Source organism: Saccopteryx bilineata, chromosome 3 (assembly GCF_036850765.1).
Source record: "Saccopteryx bilineata isolate mSacBil1 chromosome 3, mSacBil1_pri_phased_curated, whole genome shotgun sequence".
Classification (NCBI taxonomy): Eukaryota; Metazoa; Chordata; class Mammalia; order Chiroptera; family Emballonuridae; genus Saccopteryx; species Saccopteryx bilineata.
Window position 1 is genome coordinate 274,840,946 of NC_089492.1, and position 16,139 is coordinate 274,857,084.

The 16,139-nt window shown below is 43.8% G+C and overlaps 1 protein-coding gene across 2 annotated transcripts in view; it reads right to left on the reverse strand.

Annotated features, from left to right (window-relative positions):
* Positions 1–356: 356 nt before the first annotated feature.
* The window catches only part of MACO1 (macoilin 1), a 72,535-nt gene continuing 56,752 nt past the window's right edge, over positions 357–16,139 (reverse strand). For both annotated transcript variants that reach the window (XM_066270067.1, XM_066270066.1), the window contains 5 exons: positions 14,339–14,497; positions 12,686–12,868; positions 8,838–8,958; positions 6,218–6,392; positions 357–713 (listed from right to left, as the gene is read on the reverse strand). In XM_066270067.1, the coding sequence (XP_066126164.1) occupies positions 511–713; positions 6,218–6,392; positions 8,838–8,958; positions 12,686–12,868; positions 14,339–14,497 (841 nt within the window). In that variant the 3' untranslated portion in view covers positions 357–510. The remainder of the gene's footprint in view (positions 714–6,217; positions 6,393–8,837; positions 8,959–12,685; positions 12,869–14,338; positions 14,498–16,139) is intronic.

The window sequence follows — 16,139 nt, forward strand, 5'->3', positions numbered from 1 at the left end:
ATCGATTTTTGTTTTCTGTGATATCAAGAGTCATCTTGAATGCAGCTATACAATCGAAGCTGTGCTGCATTATTTAACTTTCACTCTAAAAACTAAACGTTTTCATTATCACCCCATGTGGATCCAATGTGCAGGTTTTGCTTTTAAGGACAAAACAAAACAGAATTAGAGACTGAGAAGCAAAAACCCTGCTTTTTTTTTTTTCTCTTCAAGAGGAAACTGTAAAAATACATAAAAGGCGAAATTGGCTACTTGAAATCCAAGAATGGTTTTAATGTATTGGCCGAGAAAAATAAACTGCAAGGTTCTGTGAGGTCTTCTAAAAATTTACAAGAAAAACCAATGGGCAGTTCTAATCAGACTTAGATGTTATCTTTCCCCCCTTTTAAAAACGACAACATATACAGTCCCACAAAATACAATATAAACTTCTTGTTATCTTGACTGCCAGAGACGCTCCTTTGCAATGTAACCTGGTAACCAAATTGTTGGGCAAAACACAGCTGGTCTTCACTTCTTCAGGGGCTGGTAAACAGAGGCGTTGGGATCGAGTCCAGAGGGGCTGGTCTCCACAAATTTGGAAGAGTAGTGGGGGGAAACGGGGCTCAGGGGGCTGGTGGCGGCACTGTACGTTATGCTGGGCATGACAGCCATGACTTCGGCTATCTTCTGTTTTAGGTCCTTGATTTCCTGGTCTTTCTGAAGAATTTGTCCTGGAAAATCAAAGACCCACCATTAATGAGAATGGTAGGGCTAACCCAACACAATGCCCTCCTGGACCAATCCCCGGGGAACACGTTCAACTTAGTCAAGCAAAGAGGTTAATTTCTAAAAGCCACATTCTGCGCCTGGCAAGTCACCAGTGGCAGCCTAAGAGGGTGCTGATGGTGAACTATGGCTCTCCCTCTCGTGCTGCAAACTTTTTCTGGGAGGGTGGACCATCTGGGTGTCAGACCAAGGCATACAGAACTGAGGCCTCAGAAGCAGCCACAACAATACACTCTGCCTCAAGGGTCTCTTCTAGAAAAGAAACGGAGCAGCTCCGTGGCTGCTGCGCTGGGGGGGGGGGGGCTCTCTAGGGACTCAGACGCCAGTGTGCATTCGGCTGGAGACTTTAGCTTTAGCGACCCTCTCCCTCACCACACTTCGTTTCCCAGCAACCGGCCCCTGACTGCCTCAGGGCCAGCCTGCTCTCTGCCTCTCCTGCTCTGTTTAACTCTTGAGGTTGTTGTTTCTACTTCCTCACAAAGCTTTCCTTAATCTTCCCTTTTATCTCCCACTTATCAGACCATACCTACCTCCCCCAGAACTCTTAGATTCTCAACACAGCCTCAATTTACCTTTCTGTCACTTTACTCTTTGTAATAATGATAATAATTACAGTAGCTAACACGTATGTGCCTGACACTGTTCTAAGTACTTCCATATACAAACTCATGCACTTATCACAACACCCCTATCAGATGGAAATTATCATCATCATCCATCTTAGAGATGAGGGATCTGAGGCTCAGAGAGGCCGAGTAGCAAACAGCTGGAATTCAAACCCATGCAGTCTGGCTCCAGAGCCTGCACTCCTCCCTCCCGCACCCTTCATCTCTTGTGCCCATTCATTCAGGTGATGATTTGTGCCCATACCTCTCCACTGGACCGTGAGCTCCACGAGGGCAGAGAACACTGACTTTTCTCATTACTGTATCCCTCGTGCCCAGCCCACTAGAAAACTGAGGCCTTGCAAATTATGTAACTTCCCCAAACTCATTCAGTTATTAAAGGTAGAGCAGGATTTCAACCCAGGGCCACTCTGTTCCAAAGCCCACGCAATTTCCATCATTCTTTGAAGTTCCCTGGTCTGCTAGCTAGGGGAAGAACATTTAGGAGTAGTCCTTCAAAAACTTAAATGGCCTGAGTGGGCGGTGGCGCAGTGGACAGAGCATTGGACTGGGATGCGGAGGACCCAGATTCAAGACCCCAAGGCCACCAGCTTGAGCGCAGGCTCATCTGGATTGAGCAAAGCTCACCAGCTTGGACCCAAGGTCGCTGGCTCGAGCAAGAGGTTACTTGGTCTGCTGAAGGCTCACAGTCAAGGCACATATGAGAAAGCAATCAATGAACAACTAAAGTGTCGCAACAAAAAACTGATTGATGCTTCTCATCTCTCTCCCTTCCTGTCTGTCTGTCTCTAACTATCCCTCTCTCTCACTCTCTGTCAATAAATAAATAAATGTGTTTGAACAGAGGGGAGATTAAAAAAAACAACAAATGCTTAGAAAAGAAAAAGATTGCATTGAGTTGCACTTGCATCCTATGGAAGATTAATATACTTAAAATGTAACTGAGCCTAGTGGCGTATTTTTAAAAAGGATGTAGTAGAGATGAAAGTCATTTTGGAATCAGGATGAATCAGATGACATAAAAAGGAGGAAGGAGGAAGAAGGAAAGCAACGGGTTTGCTCTGAGTTACAGAGCTGGGTTATCATTAGCAAACGCAGCCTGACAGTGAAGGGAAGTCGTGGGGAAGGCAGTGGGCACAGAGCAGACTTCCTTCACGTCCTCTCAGCTTTAAGGAGGCATCAAAATCCTCCTTCCCTTTCACAACTAAATAAACCTCAGATGAACAAAATACCTTACTGCATCTGATATATGAGTCACTGGACCTTCTTTTATGCAGATTTAAGTTTGGCTTCTTCAATCAGTAATACACACACACTCCTAGAGCTGTGAAAAAGACATTTCTTGCTTGACCTGTGGTGGCACAGTGGATTGCTGAGGTCACTGGTTCGAAACCCTGGGCTTGCCTGGTCAAGGCACATTCGGGAGTTGATGCTTCCTGTTCCTTACCCCCCCCCCCCTCTTCTCTCGTTTCTCTAAAATGAATAAAGTCTTAAAAAAAAGAAAGAAACATTTCTCTCTGCTTCTTTGCGTTACAAAAGTTCCTGGGCTGACAAACCAAGCCCCCACTGGCTACTCTGAGACTGGATGCTGCTTCCCTGCAGGGGTCTCTTTCCAGTGTGCAAATCCAAGTAATCAGGGTGAGGCGGAGGTGCTGAGCCAAGCAGGCAAAACACCAGTGTTTGATCAGAAGTTTGGCTTTAAAGCAAGACTCCCAGGAAATTTCTTTTTAAATGCCATTCCCTGAGCCCACACATTAATAAGCCTGATTCTCAACTCCCTTCTCTTCTTGCTCTATCACCTGGGCCATCCCAAGCTACTCCCGTGGCTCCAATAACTTCTCCCAACTAAAACATCCCACACCCACCCACAGGGGTTTTTGGTCCTCTCTCTTGGGGGCTTAGGCCCCAAATTTCCAATGACTGATGATCAATTTTTTGCCGAGGTGTCCAGGAAGCACCTCCAAATGAAAACATGTCACCACCTGCCTCCTGAGGAAATACATTCTAGTATGGCTTCATTCAGGGTCCTCCTGATCTCCCATCTGTCCCCCCAGGTCCCCCAACTCAAGGTCACTGGGCTGCTCACCTGGATGTTATCAGCACTTTCCTTCCTTCACTCACACTATTACCACACTTAACTGCCATTCTCTGCTCTTAGAATTCATCCTTCAAAGCCCACTCAGTGTCTCCTCCCTCATGAAGCCACCCCTGATCTCTCCTCTTGCCTTGCCTTTCAAGCCTCTGCCTCTGCCTAATGGCAGCGGGCCTTGCTGCTTGGCTTGCGCTCTCACAGGTCCACAGGGTCCAACTATTTTTTTTTTTTATTATTATTATTCATTTTAGAGAGGAGAGGGAGAGACAGAGGGAGAGACAGAGGAGAGACAGAGAGAGAGAAGGGGGAGGAGCTGGAAGCATCAACTCCCATATGTGCCTTGACCAGGCAAGCCCAGGGTTTCGAACCGGCGACCTCAGCATTTCCAGGTCGATGCTTTATCCACTGTGCCACCACAGGTCAGGCTCCAACTATTTTCATAATAATACTAAGATACTATGTGCCCTCTTCACACTCATTCCCTCACAGGCATACAAGAGTCTTCCAGAAACAACATGGCAAGTTATAACAGATTCAATGTTGAAACAGAGATGGGAATGGAACTATCAAATTTTTTTTTTGGAACTATCTTTTATTAAGCCAGAAACAAAAGAGATCTGCTAAATGTAAAACAACGCAACTTTTCTTATTAACATTTTTTGGGGGAAATAGTTATTTTTCACAAAAATATGATATTTACGTTAACAAGTAACACGTTTGTTATTTTAAGATGAATTAAGAAATAAATGTTTTAAGTTTTAATTTCTAAGAGGTAACTAACTATTGGTAGATATAATCCAGTTAAAATAACCACTCCTGGCGTGTCACTGATTGAAAGAGTCTGAGCACCACTGCCGGGACCCCCCCAACCATGCCCTGCTCCCCCGCCGCTCCCCTTCAGCTTCTGGTACAATGCTTTACACAGAGTGAGTGGGAATGCTCTTTTAGTACTTGTTGAAATATTCTTTTCTTTCTACCAAGTCAATTGTTAAAATTTTTTTTTTTAAAGAAGAGCCATCTTTTTATTATTTTTTTTTATTTACTCATTTTAGAGAGGAGAGGGAGAGAGAGAGAGAGAGGGAGAGAGGGAGAGAGAGAGAGAGAGAGAGAGAGAGAGGAGAGAAGGAGCTGGAAGCATCAACTCCCATATGTGCCTTGACCAGGCAAGCCCAGGATTTCAAACTGGCGACCTCAGCATTTCCAGGCTGACGCTTTATCCACTGCGCCACCACAGGTCAGGCAAAAAATTTTTTCAGTAATCTCTTGGTGGCTAATCAATTTGTAGGACAAAATCCAAATTTCTTTTCATGAGTTCATATCATGCCTCTGTTCAAAAAAGCCTTCCAAAAGTGCCCCATGACACTCAGAATAAAGTCCAAAGTCCTTTGCATGGGCTATAAAGTCTGGCAGAATGCGGCTTCCGTTACTTCTGAGGCTGACTCTCCCCATCACTTGGCTGCAGTCCTCATGGCAACCACACATGCTCCCTCTGCTGGAAGTGCTCTTCCCTGAGATTTATGTGACTCACTCATTCTCCTCCTTTCGGTCTCAGCCCAATGGCCACCTACTCAAAGGATTTTCCATGTTCACCACTTTGAAGTAGTGGACACACTCACGGGACACACACACACCTTGCCACTGCTTTAGTTTCTTCACTGCACAATCACTACCTGACATACATTTGCTTGTCTTTGTCCCCTCAGGGAGTCTCACAGTGCCTGGCACATAGTAGGTCTCAGTAAACACCTGGTGAGTAGCCAGCCAGCTCCTGGACTCCCCTCCCACCACTCCCTCGTCTGTCTGTAACCTTTGCCCCAGCCAAGCAAAGCCAGCTGCCTCTGAACACACCCGCCCTCCTGGGTTCCCTGGCCTTGCACAAGCTGCTTCCTCTGTTTAGATGCCTCTCCAGCCCTCACCCCCCCCCCCCCCCCCCCCCCCCCTGCTTCACTGGGCTAAGCCTTTTTTTTTTTTTTTCTTTTTTTTTTTCTCTGAAGCTGGAAACGGGGGAGGCAGGCAGACAGACTCCCGCATGCACCCAACCGGGATCCACCCGGCATGCCCACCAGGGGGTGATGCTCTGCCCATCCGGGGCATCGCTCTGTCCCGACCAGAGCCACTCTAGCATCTGGGGCAGAGGCCAAGGAGCCATCCCCAGCGCCCAGGCCATCTTTTGCTCCAAAGGAGCCCCGGCTGTGGGACGGGAAGAGAGAGACAGAGAGGAACGAGAGGGGGAGGGGTGGAGAAACAAATGGGCGCTTCTCCTGTGTGCCCTGGCCAGGAATCGAACCTGGGACTTCTGCACGCCAGGCCGACGCTCTACCACTGAGCCAACCGGCCAGGGCGGGCTAAACCTTTCTTACCACTCCAGCCCTAGCTCAGACATCAGCTTCGCTGAGCCCTCTAACTTGCCAGATCGGCTTCGCGCCTGCCTCTTTCCACATTCCCACAGACCTTGTCCGCACTGCGGCACTGGCACCTCTGGGGGACTCTGCAGGTCTCTAATTCTCCCACAACACTGAGCTCCGTGAGCACAGAAGCCCACACTGTTTTCTGTATGCCTTGTTCTTGACATGTTCTCACTTCATGATATGTCTGTAAGAATGAGTTAATGTGATGGTTCCTAAATGTCAATGTTGGGCACTTGAACCACTTAAGGAGAAATGGAAATGCTCTCTGTGTCCCTGTGCGTCCTCAGCCGCACCAGCTCCCCTGCGGCCCGCTGCTCCCCTACCTTGGGCAATCTCAAGCTGTCGCTTCGCGTCCCCCAGTGCGGAGAACAGGTCCAGCTTGATCCTGGTTTCTGCGCTCAGGCTGTTCTCCAGGTGCTGTGTTTTATCTTGCATGGCAGAGAGGGCTGACATTAACACCTCAGTGTCCTTCTCATTTTCCTTATACTTCCGAAGCTCCTAACAATATCATCAAAGCAGCAATGTTACAAGATAGTTTTGGCATCGATGTCTACAAATTAGCCTGAAATCACAAATAAAATCCCGCTATTACTGACCTGGCCTCTAGAACACAGAATGCTAGTAGTATTCTATGGTTCAGACCAAACCACTTAGAAGGCAAAATGTATTTACCTGGTGATGTGCACACAGGAAAACATTTTAGTAGATACATTTGACAATGTTGCGATTTTCTGTCTCCAAAAAATAAGACACACTCTTGCAAGCCTAAGTCAGAACCAAAATAACTCTTACCCTGCTCTCAGATGAAAATATTGCTATAACACTGTAGTCAAATCTGCTAACTCTCCTCTCAACCTGCACTAAAAATCATAATACTGTCATTTATTTAGACAGGGCAGAAGAAGTCCGTTTAAAACATCTGGTAATGTAGCCAATAAATATATGTATGTAAATATTTTAATTTCTTCATTTAAAGAACGGAATCCAAACATCACAGAGAATTAAAAAGTATATTAAAGTTCAAAGAAGAAAATAAAAAAACCAAAAAAATCCCAACACTGTGAAAAATGTAATATATATTTTTAGTCTTTTAAGTATCTGTATTTTTAACATAACTGAAATCAGTTTATGTACAGCTTTGTAGTTTTTTAAAAAATTAACATAATATCAAATGTTCTTTGAAAATATAACTTTTAATGGCTATATAATATTCCCATATATGCACCATAATTTATTAAATAAATCACTATTACTAAGATTGTTTTGGACCTGGCTGGGTAGCTAGGGCGTAGACCTAAGATTGTTTCGGACCTGGCTGGGTAGCTAGGGGTATGACCCCTGTTCAGGGCACCTACAAGAAGCAATCAATGAGGACACAAGTAAATGGAACTAAGTGGAACAAGTTGATGCTTCTCTGTCTCTCTCATTTTCTTCCTCTCTATCCCACCCCTTCCTCTCTCTTTCTCCATCAAATCAATGGAGGAAAAAAAGATTGTTTCCTTTTTTTTTTTGCAGGTATATACCACCATGATGAACATCTCTGTGTCTCTATCATTGGTGAGATTTAAAAATATTTACCTTAGACTGGAGTCCTAAAAAACGGAAATACTTAAAAAGTACATGATGCTGGTTTCTAGAAAGTTACACTGCCACCTGCAATGTATGAAGCCTACTGCACTGTGTGCCCCCTCAGGTTGATATTATTTAAAAATTCGTTACTCATTTCACAGGAGATGATACCCAAATTTAATCTATGTCTTTGGTGATTAATAAGGATATATTTGCATATTCTTATCAGACATTTATAGTTCTTCTGTGAATTAACTGTTCACATCCTTTGTCTATTTTTCTGTATATTTGAGCTTAGCACTTTTTATGAGTTACTTACATAGTGAGAGTGTTAATTCCTTATTTGCTGCAATATCTATGCCCTCCCCAATTGATTTTTCATTTATATATTTTTTATTTTGTGATTTCTTCCATTATTTTTTGACTGTAGTGTAGTTTGTTATTTATTTAATTTTTTACATTAAATTTGTTTGGGTGACACTGGTTAATAAGACTATATAAGTTTCAATCTTATAATACATCATCTGTAAACTGCATTGTGTGCTCCTCCCCCCAAGTTTAGTCTCCTTCTGTCACCTCTTCCATTATTTTTGTTTAGAAAATCTTCCCGTTTCAAGATCAAAAAATTCTACTATATTATCACTTAGTTTAAAACAAAACGCTGCTTTTTTTCCCTGCATTCAACTCTTCATCTGGAATTTCTTTCTGTGCAGTATGAGATGACCAGCCTGTTTGCCTTCACTGTTCGAATCCATCTCTGACACCACCTTGACTGCACTCTTTAGGCTTTGTCTCTAGGTCATCTGTTTCACTCCACTGACCTGCCAGTCATTTCTTACCAGTTCTACATGAATCTAATAACACATATTGTAACTCTATAATAGATTAGTGTCATACGTTCCCTTGAAGAGCCAATGCTAAATCCTTGGCTATGGTACACGGAGCCCCAGACTGGCTGTCCACAGCACTGGTAGCTCTCCCCACCGTGACTGCTCACAACTGCAGTCTGGTGGCTCAGGGCCACCAGTTCCCCGGCATGGGCAGAGGGTTAGGGCTAAAGAGACATATAAATTCTAAAGGACACAAATCAGGCCTATAACCTGAAAAACTGAGATGAAGCTATAATAAGTCAGATTCTGGTCTAAAACATGACAAGGGATCATCAGCGTTCCTGGCTTGTATTAGACTTTGGCTAAGTTAAATATGACATGAACGAGCTGGACAAGATTAGAGCTTCCTTTTGCCATACAGCGATCTTCAGATGCAATGAGATCTGCCTGTACTAAAAGGCACCATTTCCACATTATATCATGATCACAAGTCAAACATTGAAGAGGAATTCAAGTACGAGAAAGTTTCTTGTACTCCCGTTACCTGAACTTTCAGCTCCAGTTCTCGGATCTGGTCTTCTTTCACCTTCATGTCCATCGTGAGCTTCTTGCCCTCTGATTCTAATTCTCTGATCCGATTCCGTAAGGTTTCGGTACACTCTCCCCTTTTGAAAAAGAAGAGAAGGAAATAAGGGGCCTTAAGAGACTACAGGTTTACTTACATCGCAGGAATCATTCTCTTATAGTCCAGAGTCAGTCAGGTGTTAGCTTTTGGCTCAGTGTGCTCGTTCTTTCTATTCTTTGATAATTTTAACAGACTCTCTGAAGTAATTATCATTAACTGGATATATGTAATATGAACCAGGCACCAAGCTAGGTACTTTACCCATACTACCTTCTTTCTGGGGAAAGAGTATACTATCCCATTTTATTTTATTTTTTTTGCTGTTGTTTTTTTGGTGCCGAGACCCGGGATTGTATCCCATTTTATTTTATTTTTGTAAGAGAGAGAGAGACAGACAAGAAGGGAGGGAGAGCGATGAAAAGCACCAACTCGTAGTTGTGTCACTTTAATTGTTCATTGATTGCTTCTCGGCTCAAGCAAGTGGCCATTAGATCATGTCTATGATCCCACACTCAAGTTGGTGACCCTGAGCTCAAGTTGGTGAGACTGTGCTCAAGCCAGATGAGCCCACTCTCAAGTCAGTGACCTCAGGGTTTCGAACCTGGTCCTCAGTATCCCAGGCTGACACTTAATCCTCTGCGCCACCACTGGTCAGGCATCCCATTTTATAAATAAGAAAACCGAGAATACATAGATATAACTCTAGACCAAGGTCATTTAGTTTGTAGATCACAGAACTAGAATAAGAACTGAAGTTTCCCAGCAAGCTTCCCACCAGGTCTTATGGCTTTAATAAATGCACACAAACTGAGCAAGAAAGAACCAGACATGCCCAGCAGGGGTCAGTGAGCCAAAATAAAAATCAGTTTTGAGGGAGTATGCATTGGGACGTTCACCTTTCTTTAAACATAAAGTTGCCACAGGTCTGGAGTAAACAGAAAAAGAAAGGAGCAGCACTTGGTGGCTCCTCAAGGCCATAACAAGGATAAACTGCAAAAGGTGATGGCAAAGGCTAGTCCAAAGCCAATGAACTGTTCAGGTTTCAAAAACAGCCTGACGGAGAAAGTAGGGGTCCTCTGCCTACCCAAAAATGTAGGTCCAGTAAGAGATTTAATGCCTTGGGATTTACTTAAGAATAAAAACCTCTACACAAGTGATGGCAAACAAGTACCACACCATCTAAGGATAGGGCCAAAACAAGTAAGCTCAACTGGAAACAAAAGGGATTTAGGGTAGAGATCAAAACCAATTTACTGATTCTCCGGCATAAGAAGCACCGCACAATGTGGCTAAGGAACTGTCACAGCCTCCTCAGTGGATTTTTATTTATTTATTTACTTTTTTAAATTTTCTAAAGTTGGAAACAGGAGGCAGTCAGACAGACTCCTGCATGTGCCCGACCGGGATCCACCCGGCATGCCCACCAGGGGGCGATGCTCCACCCATCTGGAGCGTTGCTCCACTGCAACCAGAGTCATTCCAGCGCCTGAGGCAGAGGCCATAGAGCCATCCTCAGCACCCGGGCCAACTTTGCTCCAATGGAGCCTTGGCTGTGGGAGGGGAAGAGAGAGACAGAGAAGAAAGAGAGGGGGAGGTGTGGAGAAGCAGATGGGCGCTTCTCCTGTGTGCCCTGGCCGGGAATCAAACCCGGGACTCCTGCACGCCAGGCCGACGCTCGGATTTTTTTTTTTTAAAGGGCAGGTGCTGGATGAATTAACAACAGCACAGGCCATACCAGATCACTGTTCAGGAAAATCTGTAAGGGCTTCAGAAAGGCTTACCAATCTTTAAACAAATAACAAACAAAACCCCCACATTAGGTTAGGGTTAGGCAGACTGGAAAGGGTCTGTGCATCTGTACAGATGCTGAGGGGCCCAGTGAGCTCAGCCGTCTGCAGTACAGTCTGCTGGGGGAGGAGGCTCACTCAGGAGAGAGAGTTCTCTCCTGATGTTATTCCCTCAAAGGTAAAATGACGATCAATTACAGTATTTCCCCATGTATAAGACACACCCTTTTATCTAAAAATTTGGGATCTAACAACTGGGTGTGTCTTATACAGTGGTTGTGGCATTTCAAATGCCATAATGGAATTGAGGACGAGGCAATATATGAAGACAGTGATTTGTCATCAGACACAGATGAGGACAAACTAATGGATGGAAGTTTTAACAGTGATGAGGAGTTGTATGAATTTTATGATGAATAAAACTTGAGTTCAATAACTTTATGTAATACATTTTCCCCCCAAATTTCAGGCCCTAAAATTAAGGTGCATCTTATACATGAGAGCATCTTATACATTAGGGAAATGTGGTATTCTGCAAATGCCAGAACCCAAAGGAAGGCTATTAACAAACCAAATACAAAAAACAAAAGTCAAGGAAGAATGCTAGTGGAATTATATCACATAGATATAAATTATTACAGAAACTTAAATGAAATATATAATAATAATAATTTACACTCACTCTGCATCTGTAAGCCTATAACCCCACCCCAACTATGCAGATGACTTCAGTAGTCAAGGAAACAAAGAAAAGGCCCTGGCCATTTCGCTCAGGGGGAAGAAAGAGTGTTGGCCTAGCATGTGGATGTCCTGGGTTCGATTCCCAGTCAGGGCACACAGGAGAGGAGACCATCTGCTCCCCCCCCCCAAACTCTCCTCCTCCCACAGCCATGGCTTGATTGGTTGGAGCAAATTGGCCCCAGGTGCTGAGGAGAGCTCTATGGAGCCTCCACCTCAGGTGCTAAAAATAGCTTGGTTGCGAGCATGGCCCCAGATGGGCAGAGCATCTCCCCTCCTCTCACTTGAAAAAGAAGAAAAAAATAAAAAGAAATAAAACAAAGAAAAAAGAAAAAGCAGTAAAATGAAGTAGATCCCAAAAACAAAGAAGCTCTTGCTGTCATTCAGATGGCAGTTATATACCAGTTTTTGGAATATTAGCACTCTTTTCAATGGTAAAGGAAGGAGTCCCTAATTTTCATCACTCCACAAATTCAATGATATCTAATGGAGACTTACGTTTCATTTTTCCCCCCTTTTCAGCTCATCTGATACTTTGGTGATATCCAACAAAGACATAAGCAGTTAATACACAGTACTTGGGGAACCAAGGTTTTACCTTTCTTCCATTTTAAGATTAGAAACTCCAGAAACACATAGTTAAGTACAGGGAGTAACGATAACTCTATAAAGGGAACAAAATTCCAGACTGGTTCTTCCAAAGTGTTTAGTAATTATTAGCCTTAAAAGAAAGTGATTAGTGCCCTGGCCAGATAGCTCAGCTGCTTAGAGCATCGACCTGATATGCCAAGGTTGTGGGTTCAAACCCCAGTCAGGGCACATACAGGAATCAACCAATGAATGCAAGAATAAGTGAAACAACAAATTGATGTTTTTCTCTCTGTGTCTCTCTCTACCCCATCCTCTCTCTCTCTAAAATCAATCAGTACAAAATAAATAAATAAAAATGAAAAAATAAAGTGACCAGAAACCCTTCACGAGTAGGACTTCGCCCCCGGTGTGGGAGTCACAGTGATTCCCCCAGCCCACTTTATGAATGAGGTCGCCAAAGCTGAAGGTGTTATAAGAGAACACAGCTTGCACAGATGGAGTTTAAACCAGGTAATAAAACCGTACTTAAAAGCAATTCATCCATGCATGGCTGTTGTATTTCCGATCCTGCCCAAGGCATCAAATTCCCAGGGCTGTCTTGGGACCAGGAAAGCCATTCACAGATGAACCACTCAGGTGACACGGACATACCTGGACGCAGCAGCAAACGCAACAGCCCGGGCAGCAGTGGCTTCTTCTAACTTCTTCCTTTTCTTCTCCTCCATTAACTGCTTTTCTACAAAGCTTCGGGCTTCCTGCTCGGCTTTTAGCTTTTTCTCCAGCTGGCTGATATTCTGCTTGTCTTTTTGCTTCACTTGCACAGCATTATGTAACCTATATGGAAACGATTGTTACACAGTTTTACAATTACAAATACACACTATAAACCCTGGAGGAACATGGCTCCTTTTTATCATTTTAAGGCCACAGTAAAAAAGAGGTTTGACAGCAAATCATAAATGTCTACTCCCAGAGTGCCCAGGGAAAACATGTTGTCATTACTACTTAACAATTCCTAAATATCAATAAGCAAGTTGCCATACAAGATAGAGAATCAGACCTAGCATCTGCTCTATCTTCAGAAGTCAATTTGGACAAAAGGGTAAAACAAGTTTGTACCAGAAGGAAAGATAGCTGTAGGACAACTCACATACCCCAGAGCACCTTGTAAGAACTTCAGTGTGGGAACAGCTGATGGAACCAGCCCCACTGACACTACGGTAAAGGGTGGGTGGGATAGCTTGGTTGCTTAGAGTGTGGTCCCAATATGCAAAGGTTGTGGGTTCAACACCCAGTTAGGGTGCACACAGGAACAGATCGATGTTGATGTTTGTTACTCTCTTTCAAATTAATTTTAAAAAAGGTCTTTGCCTGAATATAATTATGCTGCAGCCTTTCCTTTCCAGCTATGAGATATTTTTTCAAAGTATCCCAAAATAGCTTATAGAGAGAGTCACAGGCTGCTTCATTTCAGATAAAAATTTCAGCCCTCTGTTCCCTGCCTACCACCAACCCCCGCTTTACATATCAGTATGAGGTGAGTTTATCTAAATATATCAATAAGGGAGAGATGTTCTCTATGTATCAATTCGAGAGCCATCACATAGATGGGTCAAAAGCAATGGAGAGGTTGTTTGTCTCTAATGCTTCAGCTTTTGAGTTACGTTCCTTAAAAATGTTGAAGGACTACTCTTTCAATGGGGCAAGCTGAGAAAACCCAAAGCCTATAACAGTAATCACTACTGCAGGCACGCATTGCTTAGAGATTTTTTAAAAAAGGATAGTTTCAACTGGGGGAGGAAAAAAAAAAAGGACAGACCCATATTGAGTCAAGAAGTAATTACTGGGTGAATTAATAGAAAGCATAAGAATTCACACAGAAGAGCTGGCTCTCTGCCTGCCTCTTCAAAGAAAAAGTTCATGTCATTTTTTAGTTTTGTAAATCAAAGGAAATAGAATCTAATCCTCTGGAAGCTTTCACTCAAATGAATAAGAGATACAAATTGCAGCAGACATACTTCTTGTCAACTTTATATTCTCACAGAAGCTCGGTAACTTTTTAAATTAAGAGAAGAAATCGTTAAATGAGAGAAAAAATAGCAATATTAATAAACTTGATGAAATAAGTTCTTATAGATTTCATAACATGTTGACTATCTGGTACTAAATCAAATATTTTAAACATTTTATCAAAAACCACCTCTGCGAGGTCCCTCTGTCATCATGAGTCTCATGCTCCAAGCCCTGGCAACGAAAGGGCCAGGGAGGCCGCGCGGCTGGCCCAGGCCCACCAGGCACACGTACTTGTTCTGCAGCAGCTCGTTCTCCTGCCGAAGCTGGCCCATCTCTGAGCGGATCCCCCGCTCGGTGCTCGAGAGGGAGCTGATCTGACTGCGGAGCTCTTGTTCCACTTGCCTGCTGGCCTGCAGGTCAGCCTTTAACTTTTTAATGTCTTGCTCCAGCCTAGGAGAAGGAGGAACACAACATTTTCATCACAGAGAGGGCACTCACGGGCTCTGTGCAGACCCTGGCTGAAGTCCCAGCTTGCTGGGTGGATGGCCCAAGACCCCTCTGGCAGCTCCTGCCTGCAATTGGCTCTTTATGGAAAGTTTCTGCCTGGGTCCCCACCTCTTCCCACAGAGGGTAACTTCTGATTTCTCACAAATGTCTGTGAACATTGACAGGTGAAGATAGTGCTTGGGAGCATCTGAGCTGCTAACAGAGGAGGAGGGAAAGGCAGAGAGAGGGATGTTAGTAACTCCCACCCAGCTCAGGACCCACCTGCTTTTAGATATTCTGCTAGATCAGAATCTACTGTCTGAGATTCCATCCCAGCACAAGCCTAGAAGGAAACAGTGTCTGAGACCACCTCCTGAGTGCGAGCAGTCTTGCTAAACGATGTTCACACTTGAGCTCATTAGAGTCAATGACAATGAAAAGCGGAACAAACGGCATGCTCTAAGAATCATTAAAAAAACTCCCATCTGTGAACAGAAGCCTATATTTTCTCTTCAATTCCTTACTCCTATTCCGTCTATTTTATTTGTTATAGTAATACTTTTGTTTTAAGCAATATGTATTGGGGAACTATGATATACATATGTATGACTGGGAAATGTCAACAAAAGTGTAAAATCTAGCTTCTTTCTTCATGAGAAGACTTTACAATTTCACTAGAGGCCAACAAAGAGATACCTAAAATAATTAAACAATAACATAAGGAAGGCCATGATTAAATACATGCTAGAAGGAATAACTAATATTTAAAGAGATCTTATATACCAGGTACTGTTCTGTAATAGTATAAACTCTGACCTCATTCAGTCTGCACAACTTATGGCTAAGTGTAACGATCATTCTCATTTTTATAGATGAAGCAATCTAGAGTCGTTGGCCAGAAAGCTTCTGGCCAAGGTCACACAGGCAGGCTAGCTCCAGAGTCCACTCGTCACCAGCAGGGTGAACTGTAGTTATACCATCCATAGCACGCTGGGGCAGAAGTGCCACATGAGTTGTGAGGAGAGAATATGGGCACTGAGCTGACCCTCGACAGCTAGGCAGGATTTGGAGAAACAGAAAGGGAGGAGGAGGTGTTCTAAACAAACGAGAAAACATATCCAAAAGCTCAAAGACGGGAACAGCCATAGATATTTGAGGGAGAGAGCAATCAGTCTGGCCTCTGAGGAAGGCCTGTACTCCGGGAACAGAGGGAGAAAGCAGAGTAGGTTGGGTGGATGGAACTCGGGACGGCTGCCGTGTTGAGACTCAGAAGACCCCTTTCCCTACAAATTCACAGGCAGGCAAAAATCAGCTTGCTCTGATGAGACTTATGCACTCCACCAATACAACATACCAACAGAACCAGATTTCCGGAAGGCAATGGCGATCTCTCCTTGGGCCTGCCAGCTGCACAGACTAAGTTCTGACAAATATGTTTGATAGAGCACTAACTCCCCAGGGCCCACCAGTCATCAATACTTACTAAATATATAGAAAACCAAAGAGAAGCCTTATTTACTTATCTACCTTTAGCCGACTGAAACAAAATCTCAAAAACAAAAAGTCACATAACATTGAAGGCCATCTCCCAGGCACGGCAGTCAGT